General features: G+C 51.0%; 1 protein-coding gene across 1 annotated transcript; it reads left to right on the top strand.

Moving 5' to 3' along the window:
* Window positions 1–8,059: 8,059 nt before the first annotated feature.
* Window positions 8,060–25,215, top strand: TAL1 (TAL bHLH transcription factor 1, erythroid differentiation factor). The gene is given in 5 exon segments (XM_077149750.1): window positions 8,060–10,689; window positions 11,511–11,957; window positions 13,324–13,418; window positions 20,840–21,090; window positions 21,092–25,215. Coding segments are annotated over 5 exon segments (1,008 nt in total). The 5' UTR covers window positions 8,060–10,678; the 3' UTR covers window positions 21,296–25,215.
* The last annotated feature ends 1,836 nt before the right edge of the window (window positions 25,216–27,051 follow it).

Consider the following 27,051-nt stretch of genomic DNA (forward strand, 5'->3'; position numbering starts at 1 on the left):
TGCATGCATTTTAAGTGCACAGTTTGAGTTTTGACAAAAGCACACACTCACACACACACACCACCACAATCAAGATTATAGAATATTTCCATTACCCAGAAAGTTTTTTTGGGCATGTTTGCAGTCATCTCTCCACTACCACCAACTTTGGTCTGATTTCTGCCATCATAGATTAGCTTCGCCTTCTCTAGAATTTCATATAAATGGAATCATACTGTATTAGTTAGGGTCCTCTAGAGAAACAGAATCAACAGGGAACACTTGCAAATATAAAATTTATGAAAGTGTCTCACGTGACCGTAGGAACGCAGAGTCCAAAATCCACAGGGCAGGCTGCGAAGCCGATGACTCCAATGGATGGCCTGGATGAACTCCACAGGAGAGGCTCACCAGCCAAAGCAGGAATGCAACCTGTCTCCTCTGAGTCCTCCTTAAAAGGCTTCCCATGATTGCATTTAGCATCACTAATTGCAGAAGACACTCCCCTTTGGCTGATTACAAATGGAATCAGCTGTGGATGTAGCTGATGTAATCATGACCTAATCCTATGAAATGTCCTCATTGCAACAGACAGGCCAGCGCTTGCCCAATCAGATGAACAGGTACCACAACTTGGCCAAGTTGACACCTGTCCCTAACCATGACACATACCATATACAATCTTTTGTGGCTGGCTTCTTTCACTGAGCATAATGTTTTTTGAGATGGCTCCCTATTCTTGAATGTATTAATAGTTCGTTCCTTCTTTATTGCTGAGTAGTATTCTATTGCCTAGTTGACCACAATTGGTTTACCCATGCACCAGCTGATGGACTGGTTTGGATTGTTTATTTTTCAGTTCTCTCAGGAAAGCATATATTTATAAAATGTATGAAGTGTGCCAGTGTTCATAGTTTATTGGAAACTGCTAAACTGTTCTCCAAAGTGGTAGAATTACATTTTCGTTCTCTTCAACAATATGAGAATTCCTGCTGGTCCACATGTCACCAACACCAGGCGTTTTCACGTGTGACTCGGGGCCCCACCCCTTACAGCTGGGTGTCCTCAAGTTGTTCAGCCTCCCCGTGCCTGGGTGGGCAATCCACAAAATGGAAGAGGCTGGAAGGTTTGTTGCTATAAAGACTGTTGTAAGATTAATTGTATAAATATTTATGAAGTGCTTAATACAGTTTCTGGCATATAGTAACCGCAATCCAAATTCATCGAAAACAAATCCCACTGCCCCTCAGAGTCGCGACCTTCCAGAGGGCAAAAGCTCAGGTGAGAAAGTGCAGGGATCATCCAGTACCCAGAGATAGGGTAGGCAAGAATACAGAGAAAAAATTTAAAGCCTCGGATTTAGGGGCTCAGGGAGGACCCAGCGTTTGGGGTGGGGGGCAGGCCATCTGGACCGGGATGAGACCCCAGACTTAACCAGTCTCGGTTGGCCCCAGCCTCCCTCCCCGCCCCCTCGCCACTCCCACCCCAAGCGCTCCAGGTTTCCTGCCCTGTTTGGGGCGGGTGGAGGAGGGGTGGCATTTCCTGGCGGGGCCCCGGGCCACGTCACTTGCTCTTGGACGCTCGGACGACGCGCTGACCGACGAGCACCAGATGCTATTTCGGGCGGCGCCCCGCTTGGTAGCAGTTTCCGTTTTTCCACTCGATTGTCGGAAACAGGGGAGGGGGGGAAGAGAGCAGACGTCACCAGTCGCCAGGTCCAGGCGGGTGGGGGTGGGGTGGGGTAGGAGGGGGTTGGAGACGAGGTCAGGGACCGCTGCCTGACACTGTCAGAAGGTGGGGCTTCAAGGATGAGTTTGTCTGGTAGGGTTGGGGATGGGGTGGGGGTGGGGTGGGGGTGGGCGCCACCTCCTCCTCGCCCCCCCCACCTTCCCCACCCCCTCACCCTCTGCACACTGTCTACCATAGGGTTGGCAAAGACCTTCCCGCAGGTCTGTATTCCATCACCACTGCCCTTGGGGGTGCCGAACGGGGCAATTTAATACCCCGTAAAATAATTCAATCATTCAAAGGCACCTAAACTCAAGCAGTTCAAAATCGAATGCATAGGGCCACGGTGGCTTAGTAGGCAGAGTTCTCTCCTACCATGCCCGAGACCCGGTTGGGTTCCCGGTGCCTGCCCATGCAAAAAAAAAAAAAAAAAAAAGGTCAAATGCATAATCCCTCTTTACTGCTGCTTAGCCTCCAGCACCCCCTCATCCACAGGAATAACACCTCTATCTACACTGCTGGGAGAACTGGAGACCCAGGGGTTTCCCGGGATTCCTCCCTCACCTTCACTGCCACCCCTCTCCCCACCCAATCCAATCCTTAAAAATCCAGTTTTACATCCTAAATACGCATCATCTCCATCCTCCTCCTGCCATCTTTTCTGCGAGCACCCTAGTCCAAGCTCCGGTCCTCCTCCCCTAGACCACTGCACTGGCCCTAGAACTGGCCTTCCAGAAGCTTCCTCACCCACACAGCCCTTCTCCACAATGTAGCCAAAGGGCTTTTTTAAAATGCAAATCTGCTCCTGTATAGGACGCTTTGCCTTCAAACCAAATCAACAAAATGGTTAGAAAAAGTCTTAAAACGATCCCTCGGTTAACTCCAGCCCTATGGTCTCTTTTCTGTTCCCCACATGAATGTGCAGCCTGTCTGCTTCAGCCCCTGTCCCAGTTAGTCCCTCAGCCTGCCTGGAAGGCTGTCAAGGCTCATTTCTCTCGTTTTGTCTACCCTCCACCACAAGTCCCACTTTTACATCTCAACCCAGGCATCATTTTCTCAGGGAAGCATTCCTCAGCTGGGTTCCATGATATGGGAATGGTTAGCCCTATTTTGCAGGAGCTTGGAAATAAGACACGGCTTAGCCAATGGTCCCACAGCAGTGGAAGAGCAGCAGAATTGAAATTCAAACTCTGAATTATATAACTCCCACTCCTTCTATTAGTTGACACAGCCAAGCAAAGGCAAAGGGACCAGAGGAGGGAGAGTTTAAAGCAAAGGAGTTGGGAGGGGATGCAGAGAGGCTTCAGGGTGGAAGTGGCAGAAAGGTTGCGTCTTGAAGGATGGCTGAGATCCATGAAGGAGGAGGAGGGAAGTAGGGCCGAAGGGCCAGCAGAAGCTAAGGCACAGTAGAAGAGTGCAATTTGATAGGTAACTGTTGGTCAGGTGGGACTGGAGCCATGAGGGACAGAGTGAGACGTGGGGCCAAATGGACCACAGAGCCTCCTCCTTAGTCTTCCTGCTGAGGATTTACTGTGGCTGGACCAGAGAAGGTCTCATGGCAAATCCAGGAATTAACTCCTTTTCTCAGAACACAGGCGAGTCTTCCAGTGGGATTCTGTGGAAGATAGCTGTATCTGCCTCAACTTTCGTTGAGAGCACAAGAGGAACAGAGAAGACACGTTGCCGTCAACAATAAGTATCTCTTCAGAGAGTCATCCTGATGACCAAAGAGGGGCCAGGGTTCACACCAAGCTTAGTTTATGATTGAGACTCAGTTTGTTACCAGGACTAGGAGCTTTTCCACCCAGTTCTCAAGCTTCAAATGGAGCTAAAAACTAGAGTTGCTGGAAGGACAAAGCAGTCTGGTACGTGAGGCAGAGTTTTTGGACTGACTACCTCAGTTTGGTTCCTAGCATTTCTTCTGGCTCACTGTAGGTCTTGGGCCAAGTCACTTCTCTCTGTGCCTTAATTTCCTTCTCTATAATGATAACTAGAATTCCCATGCAAATGCCTAGGATGATGTCCCAGGCCCTGAGCTGGACGAAGTCCCATAGATTATCATTCCCACCTTTTAAAGGTAATTTTATTTCATCATCACAACTCTGTGAGGTAGGTTCGATCTCCCCATTTTCAGATGAGGAAACTGATGTGCAGGACTAAGTGATAAGTAATTACAATTTGAGTCCATGCATTTCCATTTTACCATGAAAGAATGTTACCCTTCATGGGCTGAGTCCCAGGTACTTATCCTTCACAAACTCAGATTCCTACCCCGTCATTCAGATCTTGGTCCCTGCAATGAGTTGAGCCCAGAGGTTTCAGCCCAGCCTGAGCTCTGCTTGCCCCTCTTTTATCAACTGAGCTTCAGAGAGGACTCTGATGAAAGTCTTACCTCAAATCCAGACTCCTCCTCCCACTAGCTATGTAACATTGGGTAAATTACTTTCATGCTCTGTGTCTCAGTTTCCTCATCTGTAAATTGAAGATAATATCAATCTCATAAAACTGTTTATGAGGATTAAACGAGTTAATATTTATAGAGTGCAGTGAACAGAGCTTCCTTCTGTAGCAAGATTAAACATTTTGTTTAAAATGTTATGGGGCAAAAAAAAAAATGCTATGGGGTGAGGAATGTTCCCAGCTCTGGACGCAGCCTGAAACTCCGCAGAAAAGACATTTTAATCTCTCCTTTTAATTTCTCCGTCTCCCCTCCCAACTCCAGCCCCTTTGAGCTCAGTCCGTGACAAGAGGGCCAAACAGGCGCTATTTTCAAGCAGAAAAGGGGGAGGAGTTGGGAAGCTTTCTGGGATCAGGGGAATTGCCTATTGAAATGTGGGTGTCTAGGGCACTGGCAGAAGGAATGAATACTGAGGGAAGGGTTGGGAGGTGGGGAAGACCTCAGGGCCCTGGTCTTCAGAGGCAGGAGCTGGGTGTTGAGGGGAGAGTCGTCCAAGAAAGGTGTCTGAAAGGCCGTGGGGGATAGGATTGTGGGGAGCGGTGGTTCCCGAGAGGCCTCAGAATCCGAAATGGGGGCTGAACCAGTCGGCTCCTAGACAGCGCGCCCTGCTCTCTCGGGGGGCGCATGTCAGGGCCGGTCTCTGCGCGGCGCAACCAGTCCCCGCTCCCTCCGGTGAAAATTGCCAAATTAAAATGAATCATTTGGCCCATAATGGCCCAGGCGCTTATCGGGAGCGGGCGGACCCGCGGCAGCGCCTTATCTCTGCGGCGCACACGGCTCCGGCGCGCCTCGGCCGATGCTAACGAGGCCTAGAACGTGAGCGGGATTAGAGCGCGTCGGGGCAGGGCCCCCGTGCGGCGCGGCGCGCGGGCGGAGGAGGGAGGGCCGGGGAGGGGGGCCGGGCCACTGCCGCTAAGGACCGGGCCCCAAAATGGCTACACGACGCGTCCCCCCCCCACCACCCGGTACTGGCAAAACGTGAGCATTCCGGCCTTTTTGTAGGCGAAAAGCAACCTGCGGCCGCTCACGGAATTCCTTATCAATTTCCGCCCTCTTTTTTACCCCCACGCCCTCAGAAGAGCCCTTTGAGCCTTTTCCCTCGGTTTCTTTCGATCCGGGGGGGTACTTTCTACGACGCCCCCGCCCTCGCCGCCGCCGCCCCTCCCGTCTCGAAGACTCTCTTCCTTCCTTCCCTTTTTTTCCTTACGCAATATACAGAAATGCGCGAGGCGGTGGTTGGTTTTCATTTCTTCTTGGTAGTTGTGTGCATGCGTTGGATTGTGTGCGTGCGTGTCTGTGCGCTGTGGGCAATGTCGACTGTTTCCAAGTGTGGTCTCCTTGGCGATAGGTTGTGTGTCCGAGCGTGATGTTGTCTGCGCTGTTTGTGTAGGTTCGGACCCTTTAAAGGCCCCTTTGCATTTCCTTCGTTGTCTATAATTATGCTCGTTGGCTCTCTGGAGAGGGATCGCGTTCTGTACGTTCTACTATGAGTTGGGTTATGTGGTCTTTGCGATTGTGTTTGGGTGGTTTCCTTGTCGTGTCAGACGTGTGATCCTAAATTGGGGTGTGTGTCCGTGAGCGATTACGTTTGAGTGATTTCGTTGCGTCGTCGTGTTGGGCAGTGTGTGGGCCTGACCATGTCGGCTTGTGGGTCCGTGTTGGGTTGTGTTTACTTTGCTTCCCTTCTTTTGGGTCGGGACGTGTGTGTTCCTATCCACACTGGGTTGTGTGCTTGTGTGCGTGTGTCCTTCAGAGGTGCATTTGCAAATCGCTGGGGGCCGCGAGGGTGGGAGGCTGGAGGGCGAGATGGAGGCGCTGGTGGGGGCGGCGGCAGTGGGGGCGGGGAGCGGGATTTCACATTTTATTCCAAATTATGATGTATTCGGGAGCCAGTGGTGGCGTGGATGAGCTGACCGAGCCTGGTCGGCGGCGGTTCTGTCCCGAAGCCAGTCTGAGCCTCGGTGTTTGGGGGCTCATTGTAGGGGCGGGAGGTTCTTTCAGGCTCGAAGCTGAGCAGCGCTCGCCGAGGCCCGCGCCCGCAAAGTGGGAGACGCGGGCTTCTGTTCCCGCCACACTCCGGCTTCGTCCATTTCTGGTCAGTTTCGCGAGTGCGGCGGCGGGGGATCTGGGGTGGAGGCCCCGAAAGGACAATGGGCGCGCTCTTCAGGCTTATCGCCTCGGGTGGGGATCCTCGGGATCATCTCCGGGTAACGTTTTTTCACCCCCTCCCTGGGTGAGCGACATTCCCGCGTGTCGGTGACCGCTGCCAGGTCCCGGCTCTTTGGAGGGACAGGGTCAGTGCTGCCCTAGTTTGGGAAGGAAGAATTTTGTTTTGCCAGTTATTGTCGTTGCTAATGTCATCGTCATCAAATCATCCTCCTCACCATCCTATTTTAATTAAAATAATCTCCCAGGAACAAAACAGTTGTCCTTTTTTTGGGCTGTTTTTGGAGGGAGAACAAAGCGGCGTCTATTTCCTCCCCTCTATTTTTAAGTTGCTTGGCTTGGGGTGGGGAGAAAATGGAGACGGAGAGACTGGGCCACAAAGCGAAAATTAATCCCGAACGAATATACCGGGAATAGGTGGATTCCCTTCTTCTCCACCCCGCCCCCAAATTTGGATTAGGAGAGAAAGAAAATCTCCTGCATTGAATGAAACCGCAGGGAAGAATTATTCCTATATTTGCACCATAACTGGGGCAAAAGGAGGGTTTCACAACTAATCCAAGACTTCAATGTATAACTATAAACTAGACGATTTAAGCAAAACAAATTTAACAAAACCTTCCCGGGAGAAAAAAAGAAGAAAGGAAACAATCAAACTAAATCCCGCTTCACCGTGGCAAAAAGCATTGGGTTGTTTGTTTCACCCTTCCCTTTGCCTTGTTTATTGCTGCAATGAATTATTAAAATTCTCCCCTACTCTGCCGACCTAACCATTGAAAAACAGAAAATTGTTGCATAGGGGCGGTGAAGGGAAAGGCTGGTTTTCTTTTCTTTCTTTTTTTGTTGTTTTGCTTTTTCTTAAGGGAAAAGAAGGGACCTGAATAGATCGAATACCGCCCCTTCTTCCCCACTGCTTTCGCTCCACGCTGTTCCGACTCCATTCCTGCTGGAAAGTACAGCCCTTAGAATTAGGTTCTGGTTTCGCTTTGGGCTGGAGGTGGGCAGGTGGGGTTCATGGAGAGAATGGGGGAAAAATATGACATTCTGCCCCAGGACCCGGATCTGAAGGCTTGATTCCTTTTTCAACACACGTCCCGCCGCGCTCTTCCACGCCAAGTCTCAGACGACCCCTTCGAAATTTGGCCGCAGCCCTGGCAAGACCCGGCGTGGCCAGGGGTCCCGAGCTAACCGCGTAGACGTGTGCTTAAGAAACAACCTCTACCACACAACCGGACAGAGCCTGGGGGCTGGGGTGGGGGTGGGGGGCGTCCGAAAATGCTCGGAGAAGCCTGCGGGAGGGGTTGTTGTTCAGGGACTAAATAGTTATTTCTGATTGGTCAAGTGTAGGGTTCTTTTTAGGGGGAGGGAGGGTACCCCCGAGGCTCCGAATACCTGCAGGTTGAGGGCCAAAAGCCGGTCGCGATTCTCCGGGTTTGTTGGCAGGGGGCATGAAGTAATTCCCCTCACTGACCCCCCATTTCTCTCTCTTCCTTTCTCTCGCCCTCCCTCTTTCTCTCCACCCCCATCTTTCCTGGAAACTCGTTTTGGGCGCGGCAGACCTCACAGGACCACACCGCGGCCTAACTGCTGGCCTCCCAGCCAGAGGGGGGAAGGCAAAGACATCCACGACCCCGACTTCAACCCCCTCCCTTCTCCCGGGGAGGAGTGGAGATCCTGTTCAGAAGGGCCCTTCTCTCTAAATATGCCCCAGGTGAGTTTGGGGTGGGTGTCGGTAGGAACAGTGTCCAGGGAGGCCTCCGGTGGGAACTGCCGTGGGTCCGGGAGAGTCAGGACCAAGGAGGGTCCAGGCTCCGATGGTTGGGTGGCGGTGGGGCGGCGGCAGGGGAGCACAACCCAGGGCTGAGAATCGCGGACCTGACTTTGTCGCTGGCTTTGCCTATGCGCCTCCAGCGGGGCCCTTTCCTTTATCCCGCCTGGGTAAAACCAGCTGGTTGAATTTAGCTTCCCGCGCCGCTTCCATCGGTCTCGGTTCTATGGACATTTCACAGGGCCGGACACTTTGGGGCGGCTGTATCCGGATAGTGCCGTCTGCGCCAGGGGCTCTGGCAGGAAGAAGGCCGCAGCCATCCTGGCCAGTGCGGTCCGACTCCGCGGAGCCCTGACCCGGGCCCTGGGGCCTAGGGCGGGGCTGCGCTGGAACACCGTGCCACCTGCATCTCCGTGGCGGCGGGGAAAATGGTTTTTCTGTTGTTACTGGAGGTCTTGGCTCTCCTGCTGGCTTGGGGCTCCCGCAGGGGCATTGTATAGGTGCGGGTCCGCTATGGAGGGACCGGAGGCCCAGTCTAACGTGGTGGCTTTAGCCCGGGGCACGACGGAGGCTGTTTTCATCTAAGAAATTCTCAGTGCAGGGCATTGGGAACTGCCCCAGACGCGTTGCCAAACCCCAGGAGCTCCTGGACCCCCGGCCCTGTTCAGGCACAACCGGGGAAACATTCTGGCTGTCCGGCGACTGGAGATGGGGATCCGGTGTTGGAGGGGGCAAAGAGCTAAGTCTTAGTGGCGCAACGGCTGAAGAGTTGTAATGATGGAAATTCCTAGTCTAGAAAGAATCAGCTCGAAACCCAACCCCCTCCATTCTACCCCAATAAAAACAAACCCAAATCACCAAGGCTTTCCTCTCAGTAACCTCAACCTAAGCCAACAGTTTAGTCGCCGACAACCGTAGGTGCTTGTGAACCCTCTGGTGGCTTCCTCGGAGACCTGGGACATGGATCCTGGCTAGGGGGATCCTGGTTGCAGAGGAGCCCGCCGGGTTTTCCCGAGGTCCAGGAAGGGGCGGGGAGAGGCCACAGACCCTGGGGGCCAATCATGCATTTCTCGCAGGGATCCTCAGATATATATGCTCATCTGGAGTGGGCATTTGAGGCCGGGGTCAACTCTTCAGGAAGATGCGCCCCCCACTCCCCACCCCACACCTCAGGGACCCGCTCCTACGGCGAGAGCAGCGGAATTAATCAGAGTATAAATGTGTCATAACGAGAGCTCGAGCTCAGTCTGGCTATTGCGGTGCAGGCCGCTGGTCATTGCGTTAGAAGCTGGGGCAGAAGCACGTGTCGCTGGGTGGACATCCGTGTGGCGGAACAATGAGGTAGGGAGCCAGCACCTTGGGGCTTGTATATTTGGCCAGAGATTGGTATATTTCTGGTGGATTTCACCGCGGCGGGTGAGGCGCGCGACCCGGTGGGCAAACGTCGGTGGCGGTTCCAGCGGCCGCGGTGTTGCGGAGGTGGAACGCGGCTCGCGCCCCGTTCGCGTTCTGTGGGTACAGACCTATTGTCTCCGCCATAGTCGTAAACTCGCTTCGAATGAAGCACCGCGCACCCACTGCCTTTGCAGCTAGTGTACACCAGATTTTGTCGTTTCCGGGCGGGGCCCGCGGGGCTAGCCGACCCGGGGCAGGAGTGCGACCGGAATCGGGATTCTCGGTGGGTTCGGATATCTGGTGACATCGGGCAGCGCTCCGACGCGGCTGCGAAGGTCCAGGGTCCCTTCAGGGGTGGGGGGGCTGACTGCGGTCCAGAGCGGTGCAGTGGCAGAAGGGGAGCTCATTGGCTGCCGCGAGCGGCTAAATGGATCCCACTTGAGGTTAAACAAGGTTTTGTGTTTATGTTTTAAAATACCCTAATTACGTTTCTCTTAGAGCGGAAACCTTGTTTTAACAGCGTCTTTTGAAGCCAGTCGAGTTGATTATATGTGTTGTGTGTGTATGTGTATATGTATACCTATATATAATTAAAACAATTCACAAGCACCCCCAAACTCTGGACATAGGACTCGTGGTTTTTCTGTTTTCATTCTTGCGGCGGACTGGCTCATCGGGATGGAAGCCTGGTGATGGTAGACCCAGAGCGCACTGGTGGAGAGTGGAGCCATTGCGCTCATCCCGGAGTGTGGCTGTGGGGGAGAGGTTGTGACCCTGGCCCCAGGAGATATATAAACCATACCGCAGACGGAGTGGGATCTGTGTTCTGGTCCCGTTTTGTCGTTAGTAGGCTGCTTGTGACCTTGGGCGAGGTGGTCCCCTTGCTGGCTCATTCTTCTCACCAATAAAAATTGTTTCCACAAGCCAACTGCACAGCGCTTTTAATGCACAAGTGAAATATTCCTCCCATTTCCCAGAGGAGGATACTGAGGCAAGAGACAGGGAAGGGGGTGGGCTGGAAGGATTGAAGGGTCTTCAAGACACCCCCACCCAGCTTGTAGATGGGAGCCCAGACTCTGGGTCTCAGGGGCATCCTTTGAGTGTCCAGGATCCATACAGTTTTGGCCAGGCCGCCATCCAGACCCGGTCTCACTTCTGAGCCCAGGTGAGCAGAACCAGGTGGAATGTTGGAGAGGTAGGGCCAGCATCCCTTTCTTCCCTCCCCTATGTCCCTCCTCTCTGGGTTTGGGTGGGAGTCAAGGGCAGCTGGGTTACTTAACTGCTCAGAGAGTACAGGGAGGATTTGCTTGGTGTGGACAGACACTCCCCAGCAAGGGGGTGAATATGTGCCCAGAGTGTGGGAGAGGCTAGTTCCAATAACTCATTGCCAGCTCTGCCACAGTGGGTGCCAGTCCCTTATTCTCCATTCCCTGGCACCCAGGGCTTCTAGGTGTAGGTTATATGGCAGTAGGCTGCTGGGCGTGGGGTGATTGCTGAGAGGAGAAAGAAGGTTGAAAAGCACCCCAACTCCGCCCAACAGATTCTCCGCCCAAAACCAAAAGGGGGGAGGGAAGAGCTGGTCGGGGATTTTGTTCCCTCCTCTTCCCTTGCGGCCTGAGAAGGGGGACCGGGTGATCTTTCTAGCCTCTTTCGCTCAACATTTCCTTCCTCCTTTTTTCCCTTCTGTTTTTCTCTCAGGGGGCTGTATTCCGTTTCTTCCAATGTTGCTGTCTTCTTTCTCCATCTTTGTCTTTTTGACCCTCTCAGTCTCTGTTTCTCCCCGGCAGCCACCCCCCTCCATTACTCCTCAAGCTGAGATCCCTTGTCTCTCCCGCCCTAGCCCCACCTTACCCTCAGGTCCCCAGGACGGGTGTGTGCCCACTTGTCTCTAAATTTGTCCTCCTTTTCTGACGTGTGGGTGCATGAGTTTCTCTCTCTTTACTTTTACACCTTTACTCCAGTCCCACGCCCGGAGTGGCTGTCAGAGCGGGTGCCCGCTTGTTTGTTTGCCTGCAGGATGACGGAGCGGCCGCCGAGCGAGGCGGCAGGCAGTGACACCCCGCTAGAGGGACGGGACGCGGCCGAGGCCCGCATGGCCCCCCCGCACTTGGTCCTGCTGAACGGCGTCGCCAAGGAGACAGGTCGCGCGCCCCCGGCGGAGCCCCCAGTCATCGAGTTGAGCGCGCGCAGCGGCCCGGGGGGCGGCCCCGCCGGTGGGGGCGGCGCCGCGCGAGACTTAAAAGGCAGCGACTCCGCCGCGACCGAAGCGCGTCTCCGGGTGCCCACCACCGAGCTGTGCAGACCTCCCGGGCCCGCACCCGCGCCCGCGCCAGGCTCAGCTCCCGCGGAGGTACCCAGCGAAGGCCGCATGGTGCAGCTGAGCCCGCCCGCGCTGGCGGCCCCCGCTGCCCCCGGCCGCGCGCTGCTCTACAGCCTCAGCCAGCCGCTCGCCTCCCTCGGCAGGTCAGGGGCCGGGCTGGAGGGGCGGGCGTGGGCAGCGCGACCACGGGCACCCGGGGCTGCCCTCCTGCACTGCGGGAGCGGACTGCCCTCCTCGGGCTGGGAATTGCGGAAGGGGTGCAGGAAGAGAGGACACGGTTTTAAATCCATGGGCGTAAATGCCTCAGAAGCTGAAGCACCCCCGTGAACAAGGGAGAGAGAGGAATCCTCTGTGTGAGCGTGTATTTGGCGGGGGTGGGGTTGTGGGTAGATATGGGGGTGCGGTGTGACTCTGGTGTGCACAGTGTGTGTGAGCCAAGGATGTGCGTGACTTTGGTGGTGCAGTCAAGTGCTTGTGTGTGACTAGATTGAGGTGAGCTGCGAAGTGGTGGTGGGGGGGACTGGGTTGGAGGGGGGCTGTTTGTGTGTCTGAATGTGCTCTGCTGTGAGCAGAGGTGGGTGTGTGCTGCTGATGGTGTGTGTACTGGAAGCTGCAGCCCTTGGAGGTAAGGGTAAGAGGTGGCTATAAGAGGGCACCCTGCTCTGAATCTCTGATGAGGCCTGCCTGGGGAACCATCTATATCTTCATGGGAGTCCCCTTTGCTCCAAACAGAGGTCTTTGGCCCCCACCCAGTTTCCCATTGGTGCCATGGCATCCATTTCCCTGCTGGTGCCCCTGTGATGGTGGAGAAAAGGAGGCAGCATTGGAATGGGGCCAGAAAGATAAGGCAGAGATAGAAAGTGTGGGACAGTCAGAAGCTGCGAAAAACTGAGAGTCCCTGAAAAAGAGGATATAGGAAACCCAGAGTAGAGGATGGCAGAGTGGTGGGGGAGCATGTCAGCAATGGTGAGTCAAGGTTTCTTGTCTGTTGTCTCTCCATGGGTTCCATGGGGCCAGGTGGGGGTGGGGATGAGGTGGGTGGAAGGTACAGTGTGCCCTTTTGTCGTGCTGGAGTTGCACATCATCAGAGTGTGAAGGCTACATCTGTGTGGCCCCTTTCTGGGGATGGAGGTGTCTGGGACGTGAACTTGGGTCTGCAGGAGGGGTGTATGTCTGTCTGTGGTGTATGTATGTTTATTTTTGTGTTACTCCATGTGTTCACCTCTGCTTCTGTGTGTGCTATTATGTGGAGAGGTGTGTAGGTATGTGGTCCCTCCTCTCTTTCTTTGCTTGTCTCACCACAGAGGGAAGGTGTGGACAATGGTGTGTGTGTGTGTGTGTGTGTGTATCTAGTGTTACTTCTGTCCCCAATTCAAGTGTAAGAGACTAGGGCTGCCCTTGTTTTTCTGGGGCAGGAGGTTCAGGAACCTATAGGGAGGATCGCTAAGGAGCCTCTTTCCTCCCTCCAACCTACATGTGATCTTGTGATCTGCCTGGTCCTCCCCACAGTGGGTTCTTTGGAGAGCCTGATGCCTTCCCTATGTTTGCCACCAACAACCGTGTGAAGAGGAGACCCTCTCCCTATGAGATGGAGATTACTGATGGTGAGTCCACCCCAGCCCCACCCCTGTACCCACCCCTGGTTAGAGGGCTGGTTGGTGCCCTCTGAGGGAGCGACGTTTGGGGACCATGCTGGAGATGTTACCCATCTTGAAACCCAAACTGCAAAGCCCTTTGCACTGCAACTGAGCTGGGACCAGGGGAAGTTGTGAGGCCACACTCATAGCCCTGGGAGGAGGGGGCATGGGGGGAGAGGATGCACAATGGCACTTAGCCCAAACCTCTAGGGCTCATTCTAGTGTCCACCCGAAGCTCCATTCCTGTACTTTGACAAGGACCCTGTGGGGGTGGGGGTGGGGGTGGAGCTGAGGGGGGTGCAAAGCAAATGGTGGCCTCTGACTCAGGGATTCTCTGCCCTTCCTCTCAAGGATTTCTCCTCTCAAGGATTCCAAAGTCCTGTTTGGAATCTGGGGTCTGCTCCCTGCCTACAATTATACTTCAAGGGTTTTCTCCCAAGGCTCTACATTGCGTAGCTCTCTTGATCCCTGTTCCCCTTCGTGACACGAGAGTCTACCCCCAGAGGGGCCTCAGCACGGCTATTGTGAACTTCCTGAATACTCTTGGTCCCTGAACTTGGGGGAAGGGGTTGGATAAGTGGGAAATTTGGAGAATCACCCCCTTTTCCCAAGGCTGACCCGATGTAGTAGATGGGGCAGGAGAATAGGTCTTCATAGCTAAGGGACTTGAAGCAAATCACTGGAGCTCACAGGGCTTCAGCCTTCTTGGGGCTTGGAGCTCTTGTAGGAAGGAGCAAGGTCGAATCTTATGTAAGGAGCTGATGGTTGGGATAGGTACATGAGAATGAGTTTCTGGAGGGGTTCCCTCCATGAGGTTCTGGAGAGGAGAGGGGCTGGAGCCTGGACAATAGAATGGACCTCCAAAAGACCCTCCAGCCTGGGCAACAGGATGTAGGGCCAAGAGGGAAGAGTGTTGTGAGGGCTACTAGGTTAGAGAAAGGTCCATCAGTCTAGGATAGATGGTCGTAGTCAAACAGGAAGTAGGGGGACCTAGCCCTCAAGTTCCCCAGGAAAGAGGCATTTCTAATAGGGACAGAGGAATTGGGAAATTGGGCACAGAGGGTATATGTATGGTAGGAGATGTGAGGGAAGGAGATGGAAAAAGGGGGGACTGGGGGGAGTACAAGACTGTAGTGAAGCAATTATCCATGGATGTTACGAATATTTCTGCATACTTACTCATTGAGACAGTCCCACAGGGACAGACAGACTTAGGAAAGAGAAAGGTGCAGGGAGTGGGTGGTTCTCCATGAGGGAGCTAGAGAGGAATAGGCAGAAATGTGGGTGATGGGGAGGATGGGGGAAAGGTGGGAGGTGTCCACCTGACTTTGAAATTAGAGATTACACAGAAAAGAGTCCATGGAAGCAGAACCGATGTGTGATTTAGAGGCAGGATTTCATGTAGGAATCTTGTTGCTGATTTTTTCTGGGCCTCAGTTTCCTCATTTATAGATGGGCAGAATGGTAGCTTTCTCTCAGATTGCTGAGAGAGAACGGAAGTCCTGGCTCATGGTAGGGGCTGAGGAAATATCAGCGCTGACCCCTTCTTTTCCCCTTGCCCATCTGGAATCTGTGGAAGGGTTTCAGGGACACAGAGACAGTAAGCCTCTCTCTGCAAGAGGCTGAGTCCTCCCTAACACCAGGAATCTTTTTTTTTTTTTTAATTTTTATTGACAACTCTTCATACATACACAGTCTACACATGGTGTACAGTATTATCACATAGTTGTATATTCATCACCATAATCATTTTTAGAACATTTGCATCACTCCAAAAAAAGAAATAAAAAGACAAAAGAAAAAACTCACATATCCCATACCCCTATGCCCTCCCTCTCATTGACCACTAGTATTTCCATCTATTTATTATTTATTCTATTATTTATTCTTCTTTTACCCATCCATCCATACCCTGGATAAAAGACGCATCACACACAAGGTTTTCACAATCACACAGTCACATTGAAGAAGTTATATCATTACACAATTGTCTTCAAGAATCAAGGCTACTGGAACACAGCTCAACAATTTCAGGTACTTCCCTCCAGCCACTCCAATACATGATAAACTAAAAAGGGATGTTTATAAAATGTATAAGAATAACTTCTAGGATAATCTTTTGATTCTGTTTGAAATCTCTCAGCCACTGAAACTTTATTTTGTCTCATTTCTCTCTTTCCCTTTTTGGTCAAGAAGGCTTTCTCAATCCCATGATGCTGGGTCCCAGCTCATCCCAGGAGTTCTGTCCCACGTAGCCAGGGAAATTTATACCCTGGGAGTCATGTCCCACGTGTGAGGGGAGGGCAATGAGTTCACCTGTCAAGTTGGCTTAGAGAGAGAGGCCATATCTGAGCAACAAAAGAGGTTCTCTGGGGATGACTCTTAGGCCTAATTTTTTAAAAGGTTTTTATTGTGAAAATAACATATTTACAAAAAAGCAATAAATTTCCTAGTGCATTTTAACAAATAATTATACAACATTTTCTTTCTTTGCAACTTTTTAAAATTAAAATATTACACATCTTTATAAACTATTTTATAAAGTGACATAAATAGAGAATACAGGTAACAAATCTTAATTACACAGTGTTTAACTCTGGAGAGGAAAATATCGACACATTAAATATTCTGTAAAGGTGATTTATCACATTAACTTCTATGACATCATTGATTCTTTTTTTTATTGTATAACATATATACAAAGCAAAGAAATAAAAAAGCAATAGTTCTCAAAACATTCTTCAACAAGTAGTTACAGGACAGATCCCAGAGTTTGTCATGGTTACCATATGATCCTCTCATATTTTTCCTTCTACCTGCTCCAGCTAGAGGGCTTAAATTTTTTTTTATCATAATCGACTTTTTTCCTTCTTTTTTTGGTGAAAAATAACATATATACAAAAAAAGCTATAAATTTCAAAGCACAGCACCACAATTTCACACTTTGACATGGGTTACAATTCAACAGTTTTAGGTTTTTTTTTCTAGCTGCTCTAAAACACTGGAGACTTTTATAAAAGAGATATCAATTTAATGATTCAGCATTCATATTCGTTTGTTAAATTCTATCTTCTATGCATAATTCCACCATCACCTTTGATCTTTCCATCCCTCTCTTTACGGGTATTTAGGTTATGGCAACTCTAAATGTTTTATATTGGAAGGGTCTGTCACTAATATGGGGTAGGGAGATGGAACTATCTGATGTTCTGGAGAAGCTGGGCTAGGTTTCAGGACTTACCTGGACCAGGGACCCATCTGGAGGTTCTAGGTTTCTGGAAAGTTACTCTAGTGCATGGAACCCTTGTGGAATCTTATATATTGCCCTGAGTATTCTTTAGTATTGGCTGGAATGGTCCTGGATGGAGTTTGACAGGTTATGATAGATAGCAAAGTCTAATGGAAGTTTGCATAAAAGTAACCTCTCAACTCTATTTTAACTCTCTCTGCCACTGATACTTTATTGGTTACACTTCTTTTCCCCCTTCTGGTTAGGATGGATCCCATGGTGCCAGGTCTGGATTCATCCCTGGGAGTCATCTCTCACGTCACCAGGGAGACTTTCACCCTTCGATGTCATGTCCCACGTAGAGGGGATGGGCAATGATTTCACTTGCAGAGTTGGGCTTAGAGAGAGTGAGACCACATCTGAGTAACAAAAGAGGTCCTCCAGAAGTAATTCTTAGGCATGCCTATAGGTAGACTAAGCTTCTCCACTACCTACATAAGCTTCAAAAGAGTAAGCCTCATGATTGAAGACATGGTTAGGCCTAATTTTAAGTAGGCTTTGTCTGTCTTTTGCAGGAATAAGTTTCACTGGAGTGAACCCCGAGATCAAGGGCTTAGCCTATTGATTTGGTTTGTCCCCACTGTTTGCAAGAATGTCAGATATTCTACAAATGGGGAAGTTTCACATTTCCTCCTTTCTCCTCAGTCCTCCAAGGGGACTTTGCAAATACCTCTTTATTCACTGCCTAAATTACTCTAGGATATATTGGGGCATCACACTAACCTGGACAAACCAACAAGATCTCAAGCCCTATTCAAGATACCATGTACTTATGGTGTTCAACTAAACCAAAGATATGAGTTAAATTAGGTAATGTAGTACCCAAGATATAAATTTTGCACCAACTAAACCTCTCTCCCTTTGGTCTCACACAGAAGTTGATGTTTTAAAATATGGACAATATCATCCTTTACCCTCGATTCTGTTCTACCCCAGTTCTATCCAGATGAACTTCATTCATATCTTTTAGTTGAAGTCTGATCCTTTTTTCAACTTTTTCAGCAGTTCCTGTATAGGGTTCTGCTGACTTTCATAGCTTCAGAGCTCTAACTCTGAGTCTCAGAACACCAGGGATTTTGTCTGCCTTTATCATGACTGTGTGCCCAGCCCCCAGCACAGAGCTGGTCAAGAGCAGGCCTCAGACAGTTGCTCAAAGAGTGGATGTGGTAGTTAGATTCAGTTGTCGACTTGGCCAGGTGAGTGTACCTAATTTTGTTGCTGCGGACATGAGCCAATGGTACGTGAACCTCACCTGTTGCTGATTTACATCTGCAGTCAGCTAGGAGGCGTGCCTGCTGCAATGAAGGATGTTTGACTTAATTGGCTGGTGCTTAAATGAGAGACCACAATGTAGCACAGCTAAGCAGTTCGGCATGCCTCATCTTGGCACTGGCAGCTCAGCCCAGGCCTTTGGAAATGCAGAAAAGTCACCCCAGGGAAAGTTGTTGGAATCCAGGGGCCTGGAGAGAAGGCCAGCAGAGACCATCCTGTGCCTTCCCACGTAAGAAAGAACCTCAGTGGAAAGTTAGCTGCCTTTCCTCTGAAGAACTAACAAAATAAATCCCCTTTTATTAAAAGCCAATCCATCTCTGGTGTGTTGCATTCTGGCAGCTAGCAAACTAGAACAGTGGAGAAGGGTAGGCAGGTAAACAGTTGATACTAATAATTGCTACTCTTTATTGACTGCCTTCTATGCACTGTGGACTTTGTGTGGTTGATTTTTATTTAATTCTCACCAGAAGCAAATATTCTTATTATTTCCAGTTTACACATGAGGAAATTGAGGCTCAGAGAGGTTAAGCAGCCTGGTCAAGGCTGAGTGCTGGACCATCCTCAGGCATTAGTCTCAAGCTTTGAAATGGGTCCTGAACTCCCTTACCCTCCCCTTCTGGAGTCTGTCTGGCTGTCACTGTGACAGCAGTCAAAACTCTCCCTCTGCCACCTCTCCAAGGAGATCCTTCAAGACCAGCCAGGGGTAGCTGGGCCATGGCGCAGGGACTGGTCCTCCCTGGGTCCCAGCTGAGGGACTCCCTCCCTCTGGCCAGGAAGTTGTGTCCTCTGGGGCAGCCCAGGGTAGAACTGCCTTGCAGGTGTTCTGTGTTTTTCCAGCCTGGGCCTGGCCTCTGGCAAAGAGTCAGCTGGGCTGCCTGTTGGGTTTTGGAAAGAAGCTTCAGAGGCACTGTGGGCCAGGGATGAGTGATATTCCCTGTGAAAACAAGGTTTGAGACAGGGAGAGAGACAGAGAGAGTGTATGCGTACGAGAGAGAGCAGGAGGTGTCGTCATGGATGGACTGGGTCATACGACTGACCATTGAGGCAAGGTCTGCCTCCACCCTGGCTCAGCCTCCTTAACTGTAGAGTGAACAGCAGGGCTTAGATGATGTCTTAGCCCCTCCCTCCCTCCTCCCCTACCCAATAACTGTAGAGTGAACCCCAGGGCTTAGATGATGTCTTAGCCCCTCCCTCCCTCCTCCCCTACCCAATAACTGTAGAGTGAACCCCAGGGCTTAGATGATGTCTTAGCCCCTCCCTCCCTCCTCCCCTACCCAATAACTGTAGAGTGAACAGCAGGGCTTAGATGATGTCTTAGCCCCTCCCTCCCTCCTCCCCTACCCAGGTTTCCACATCATGAGGTCTGTTTCCAGGGCTTACTGAAAGAGAGTAAATATCCCAGGATTCTTCCAGTGTATGGAGCTCCCTGGGGACTGCTTTGCACCTGGCTCTGGGTCTCAGTGTAGGGGAGGGAAGCAATCCCCTCTGCCCGGGAGCTTAGAAGCACTGGCAGGGCCCCTCTCCATCATCCCCTGGCCCTGGGAATCCCAGGTCAGATTTTAACACTTGGCTTGGTGCTCTGCACTCCAGTGTATGTTTGTGTCTGCCATTGCTCTATGAGTCTTAGTACATGGAGTACTAGTAAATATTGGTCTAGTTCATAATCTGCATTATAGAGATGGGGAGACTGAGGGAGACCGAGGCAGCCCTTGGAACCCTGCATAGAACTTCAGGTCCTGGGTGACACGGCTGCTTCTCCTCTCTCCTTGGGAAAAGAGCCCACAGGCTTTTCCCCTTTGGTTTCTGTCCTCCCTCTCACCTCCCAACCTCCTCCTCCCCGCCACTGCCCCACTGCCTCAGCCAGTCAGCAAACATGACTAAGCCTGTGCTCTGTGCTTTTATCACCCTTAGAGTCAAATCCCCCCACTTTATATTATGGGATCTGGACCCTACCTACTCTGACCTTGCAGACACGAGTCTAGCCAGGCTGGCTTCAGCCATTTTCCAGCTCAGGGCCCCTCTGCACTCATTCACCCTGCATGGCTGGCTCTTCTTCAACCTTCAGTTTTGGCCTCATACAAGCCGTCTCCTTAGAAGGGCTTTCCTTAACCACTTTAGCTAAATGTAGTAGCACTTCTCCATCTTCTATTTAGCACGTCATCCTCTTGTTTGTTTGCTGCTTATTCATCATGTGTCATTTGCATTAAAACGTAAACTCCATGAGGGCAGGGACCGGCTGTTAGTAAATATCTGATGAATGAATAGTAATAGCTACTATTTTTTCGTGTGTAGTCTGTGGCAGATATTATCTCTAAGCGGTTTGTCGGTGTTATTAGATCCACATAAGAACCTTTTGACTTGAGTTAGTGGTAATATCTCCATCTTACAGGCAATGAAGCCAGGCACAGAGAATTTAGGTAACTTGCCCTGAGTCACTCAACTAGTGAGTAATAGGAACTGAACTCAGGGAGACCATCTCCAGAGTCTGTCCTCCTAATTACTATGTTATGTGGCCTCTCGGCACCAATGAATAAATGAATGACGTGGTCCTTGTCTTCACATGTCTCACAACCCACAGGGGAGACGCGCGCAGACTCGAGAGGGACGGAGATAAAGAGGTGATAGGCCCATGGGGCTTGGTTATCTCCTCAGAGAGGCGGACACTTGGGAACTGAGGTCTGAAGGATGACTGGGGGGTTCCTAAGGGAAAGGGAAGAGGCGTTCTGGGTTTGCCAGGTTTCCCCATGGAAGGCTTTTCTGGTTCCCCGCAGACTCCCCTTGGGCGCTCCCAGGGCCGCTCTCCTAACGCTGTCCCGCTGCCCCCCAGGTCCCCACACCAAAGTCGTGCGGCGCATCTTCACCAATAGCCGGGAGCGATGGCGGCAGCAGAACGTGAACGGGGCCTTCGCTGAGCTCCGCAAGCTGATCCCCACGCACCCCCCAGACAAGAAGCTCAGCAAGAACGAGATCCTCCGCCTGGCCATGAAGTACATCAACTTCCTGGCCAAGCTCCTCAACGACCAGGAGGAGGAGGGCACCCAGAGGGCCAAGCCTGGCAAGGACCCTGTGGTGGGGGCTGGGGGGGGGCGGGGGGGGGACAGGGGGCGGCACGCCCCCTGATGACCTCCTGCAGGACGTGCTTTCTCCCAACTCCAGCTGCGGCAGCTCCCTGGATGGGGCAGCCAGCCCGGACAGCTATACCGAGGAACCTGCACCCAAGCACACGGCCCGCAGCCTTCACCCTGCCATGCTGCCGGCCACTGATGGAGCGGGCCCTCGGTGATGCGTCCAGGGCCACCTGGGACCAGCCAGGAAGATGCCCTTAGGCCACTGGGATGGCGAACATCAGGGCAGATAGGGCAGGAAATGGGCAGCAATGAAGTGGGGCAGTGGACTTCATGAGTTTTCCTTGATGCCTGAACTTTGGGGAGCCCTAACTGGCCCTGGGGCTGTTTTTTGTTTGTTTGTTTGTTTTCTGTTTCCTGCCCCAATAGGAGAACAGAAAAATTGGAGAAAAGTGGTAGGTACTTTTTATGAAGATGGCACGGTCTTCCTCCTTACCCAAATCCCTAAGACTTCACAAGTAAGAGGCTCAAATATCACTGCTTTTGGCCTGGAGTTCGGGAGCCCCGTTTTTGCTGAAACCTGGGGTTGTCAGCTCTCATCTGAGGCGTCCAACAGCCTCTGCTTTGCCTTTAGCCTCTCCCTGGCTGGGATGGCTTTCGTGGCCACTTCTGCCCAGATATATAGGTACCCAATAGCTACCCATTTCTTGAGCCCCATCTTCACCTAGGCCCATGTTGATCCATCCAGCTTGCCAGCTGCTGCAGAGAGTCACAAGACCAGAGGTGCCTTCTTCAGGGCCTGGGTGAAGAAGATGACCAGGGAACAGCCTGCCCTGGGCTAACGGGGCCAGATGGGCAGAAATCCCAGCAGCCCTTATTTCTTGCCCTGGAGATCAAAGTTGTGTGTTCTCCTCACTGAGACTTGCCTTCCTAATCCTTGTGGTTGTGAGGACTGAGTCTGCAGCTGTGAGTGTGCCCTACTGGGCTTTGTGCAAAGGCAGACTAAGGGCTCTGTAAAATGATAGTAAAATTGAGCAATATATGTTTTAGGCACGTGGTCTCCAAATTCAGGCAGTGTCAGAGTTATCTGCCTAAATTCTCAGCTACACATCATCGTTCCTGTTGGTGGGCCATTGTACTGATGGGCATATGTTGGTGCTGGGAGTAGATGTGTAGCCCTGGTCTGTGCACTCTAGATGCTCTGAGGGACCTCCCTGCTGCAGGGTGTCTGTTTGCTAATGACCTGGTCTGTGTTCCAAATTGAGCACAAACTGTCCTATGAATTCCTTGCATTTGGGTCTTTTGCTTGACTTCAGTTATTGGTGGAATCTTTAGGTCTTAAAATGACCCAGATACAACCCTGCTTCTAAGGCATGGGGACTCCAGTCAGAAACCAGGCCCTGGCTGAGACCCAAACATATGGACAGTCACTTAGCAGAATCTTAAACACCCCTTGATTGTACAGCTTTTGGTTACTGAGGGCATGGATGGGAGGTTGACATATTGCGATAGGAATGACCCCTTCAGAAAAAAGTGTACATGAAATCTTTGTAAATCAAATACTTATCCTTTATCTTTTAAAGAAATACCACAGCAAGTCCTTTTGTAAAGTGAAGAATCCTTTTGTAGATTGTACCACTGCCCTCTCCTTTATCTCCTGCATCCATCCAGATGGTGGGACATGACTTCCCTAGGGCTAGGCCTGCCTGGAACCCATAGAACAAACTGCAGAGAAGTACTATAAATCTGTCATAAGACCCTCAAGTCACTCTCAGCCCGCTTCCACCAGTTTCTGCCTTTAAAGTCAGAGGCAAAATGATTGGCTGGCCTTCTCCTGTTGTGCAAGAACCCATCATCCCTGCTGTCAGGAAAGCCCCTCAAACAGTGGCTTGCCCATGCCGTGATGAGGCCTCATGTACAGCTGTATGCAGACAGGGAAGTGATCCCTGCTCCTCTCCTTTTCCTTTTAAGTTGTGAGGTCTGGGTTTTTGGGGATGGAGGCAATATGCTTAACACTTATGGCACTCTTGACTCTCCATCTCATTTCAGCCCTCAAAAATTCTATTTTAATGAACATTAGGATGGGTTCCTTCCCAATGCTTGGGAGATCCTTTGAAGGATCCCATTTGTCTAATAATGGAGCAACTGTCCTAGGTTCTGAGACTTTGCTTGTTCCCCAGTGGATTAATTAGGTCACGACAGTGTGAATGGATCAGTGGGCTTTATGAGACAGATTATATACGTTCTTTTAGGAACTCAGGCGTCCGTTCCCTTTTCTCCCAGACTTGCAGGATAAGCTCTCTCTCAGAGCATGAGTTTCTCACAAAAACCCTATGGTATGAATTGAATGGAATTATGGAAGTAGAAGGGTTTTGAGTGCACATAAAGAGCTCTGTTGCCCTCAATATCAGTCCTACAAAGGGATGGATTTCCCTAGCTGAGTCCAGTGTGAAGTCTGTTTGATTGCCCAGCATTTTGGATAATTTGGGTTCAAAACCACTTTGCCCTCATTTGTCTGGATTGTCCTCATTTCTGTCTCAAGGGACAGAAGTAAGAAAGAAAAAGAGGTAGAGAACATAGGCAGAAAAAGAAAAATATAATGCAACTGCCTAAAAGGGTCCTGGGGCAGGGAAAAGCAAGCTTTCAGATCTTTGTAAGCATGGGAGAAGAAGTCCCACAATTTTAATTTTCATTTCTACCCACGCCCCCCCACGCACCTCCTTCCTTTGCCTCTGCCTCACCCTGTGAAGAAATGGCAACATTCCAACAATAATATCTGTACAAAAGGAAGAAAATGAAAAGTTAAAAAAAACATTTTGAGAACAAAACGAATGTTGCATTATGGAACATTCTTAGAAACAAAGATGAATGTAATGACTGGAGGGAATCTCATCTTTTAAGGAGAATTCTTAGTCTTTTTTAAAAAATTTTTTTTGTAGTTGAAAATGACAAGATGGTACAGCTTTTATCCTTTTCCAAAAATAAAAGAAAGGGCACAGCATCTATAGTCAGCCAACAACTATTTTGGCCTTTTGGGGGGTGGGTCTGGTCGTACTTGTGATTTCAGTGGTACGTGGCCCCCTGCCGAAGGCTTGCCCCTGCCCGTGTACATAGTGCATTGTTTCTGTGGGCGGGCCCAGCACTTTCCGTCAATGTCGTACTGTATGTGATGAATTGCGTTGGTCTCTGCATTTTTCTGCAGAAGAGGAGTAACCGCTCCAGGTACCTTGACCTTTGTATAGCCCAGAGGCCAACACTGTGGGTGTGTGACTCTTTAGCAAAAAAAAAAAAAAACAAAACACAAAAAACAACAACCCATGTGGTGATGATGTGTGTATATATATAAGGATATATCGGGAAGATTTCTAAATAAAAGTTTTACAAAGGGCTATGAACTCTCTTCTTGCATCTTGCACTACTAGGCCTTAGAGTTGGAAACTTGAAAGGAAAAGCATGACAAGAACAAGTCTCCCCTGAAATGGATGCAGAGGGGTCTCCAGGACTCAGCTGTCCTGCTAGTAAGGGGGAAATCCCACCCCCTAACCCAAGGCCTGAGGATTGGCTCCTTGGTGTTTCCATCCTCTTCCCTCTGCCAGACCTCACAGAGGGGCTCTCTCCCTGGCTTCGTGCACCCATGCTTTTAGCTCAGAGCAGCCCCATGATGTTCCCTTCTCTGCGTTGGGCTTAGCTTCCTTCCATGGCTGTGGCAGTTGCTTTTATTACGGGTTCAGGCCAAATTAAGGTGGGCATCCTAGGTTCTCCGATGGCTCGGTGGTGCCTGCATCTCTTAGGCCTGGCTCGTGACAAGTGGGGTCTGAGGTTTCATGTAGGGCTCTGACATGAGGCTGAAGGCTTGGATTCTGGGGCAAGCTCCACGTCTCCTGGGGGGGCTTCCTGGAAACCCAGGAATTGGAATGTAGTTCCGAGCTGGGGCACTAGGTTCAGCAGAGGCCAGCGCATGTGGACCGTTCAATCTTTAGGGATCTCAGCAAGTCAGACAAGCACTTCTAACAGTACTGATCTGTCTCCTTTCTTTCATTCATTTAACAAATTGAGCGAGCATCTACTGCTGGTCAGGTTCTGTTCTAGACACTGAGAATCCAGCAATGAACAAAACAAAGATCCTGTTCTTGTGGAGCTTTGATTCTAGCAGGAGAGAGGTAAAAACGTGCACACCGTGTGCGCACACAAAACCAGAGTGAGTACGCTGATTATATAGTAGGTTCGAAGGTGGTTACCACAAAGGGAAAAGCTGCACCAAGGTTGGATTTGAGGGCCCCACAGCGAACTCTGGCTTCTTTGGGGTGAGCCTTGCTCATCTTGCAAAGTTGATCTCGACAAGCAAGGCTTCCAACCCTAGCTGGGAGGATAAAGGCAGGATGGGCTGGGGGATTGTACTTTGTATGTAGGGAAGCTCCACGTGCACCTCTGCCTGGCCCAGGACAAGGCATACCTGGGCAGATAGGATGGCGAAATGTAAGCCTGCGGGGGGAGATCAGCGGGAGTTGGCAGTGGTTCTTGCTGGTGGTGGGTGGGCTCCAGCCCCAGGGCCTGGCCTACATTTACAGGCACGGGGTCCTGAGGAGCAGCAAAACGAGGGGGCCTCCTGCCATGCCAGAGGACCCGGGTTCGATTCCTGGTGCCTGCCCATGTAAAAAAGAAAAAAAAAAACACAAAAAAAAACGAAGGGACCCTCCTTTAAAGGCCTGAGAGTAACTGAGGCGGAGTTGTCAGAGAGGTAGGAGGAAAACTGGGAGAGTGGTGTTTCACAGGCTAAAGCAAAAGTGTGTTTGGAGAGGAGGAAGTGGTTAGCCAAGACCACTGCAGCTGAGAGGTCAAGCAAGAGAAGCCCTGAAATTGTTGATGGGCTTTAGCAACACGAGGTCTCTGATGACCGGTGAGGGCAGCTTCCGGGGAAGGGTCGAGGCAGCCCGTCTGACTGCGGTGGGCTGAAGAGTGGGAAGACGGGAGAACTCCATTTCCAGAAGAACTTTTCCCAGGAGAGGGCAAGGCATTCCGCATCCAGAGAGGTCAGGAAGAGACAGTGATCTGGGGCTCCCGAAGCAGAGACTCTGAGGCTACAGCATGTTCAGGCTGGCGAGGCCCGGGGAAGATCATCAGGGATGGTGTCCATGTCTCCAGAAAGGGAGACTGAGGCCCAAAGAGCAAAGCTGTGTCTTTCCGGGGCTGCACATCCTGCGAACGGTGACATATGGTAACAGGAAAGGCAGGACCAGCCCTTCTGCCTCCCAGGACAGTGGGTCCCTGAGGCACTGGGGGGCCTCTGCCCAACACAGGGAAGGGACCACAAGCTGGAGTCTAGGAGTCCTTCCTGAAATGGCCCTGCTAACCCCTCCAGCCTCATTTCTCACCACTCCTCTCTTACTTCTCCTTGCTTCTATTGTACTGTCCTTCTTGATGTTCCAGCCCACATTCAGTTTATATATACCTCCAAGTTTTTGCACCAGCTGCTTCTTTTGCCTGGGGCAGCCCACCCCTTTCTCCTCCCACCCTTCTTTCAATTGGTTAACTTGTCCTCAACATCCAGGAAATGTCCTGACTCCATGGGGTCAGCAGCTTCCTTTGGGTACCCACCAGCCCCCATGCTTCCTTTATTGTGACCCTTTCACCCTGTGCTGTCCAATGTTTGCTTGCTTGTCTGCCTCCCCACTAAAGCATGAGCTCCTGAGGGTGAGACCACACCTGACTCATCTCTCCACCTATGCCCTGCATTAGACAGGTCTCTTTCATTATCTGCTGAATAAAGAGCTTCCCCTGTATGGAATCTCCTAGCTCAGTTTTGAAGCCAGGATGGAAGGAAAGGGTGGAAGGGTGGGGAACAGGGTCACTTCTACAAAACTGCCAGCTCCAGCTCTCACCTCTAAACCACGGCCCTGACTGGTCAGGAGCAGACGGGCAGCTCTGGCTCTTGGACTGACAGAGATACTTGGGCTGTTTTGTTGGTGGGGGGAGG

The sequence above is a fragment of the Tamandua tetradactyla genome, chromosome 2 (genome assembly GCF_023851605.1).
Source record: "Tamandua tetradactyla isolate mTamTet1 chromosome 2, mTamTet1.pri, whole genome shotgun sequence".
NCBI classification, from domain to species: Eukaryota; Metazoa; Chordata; class Mammalia; order Pilosa; family Myrmecophagidae; genus Tamandua; species Tamandua tetradactyla.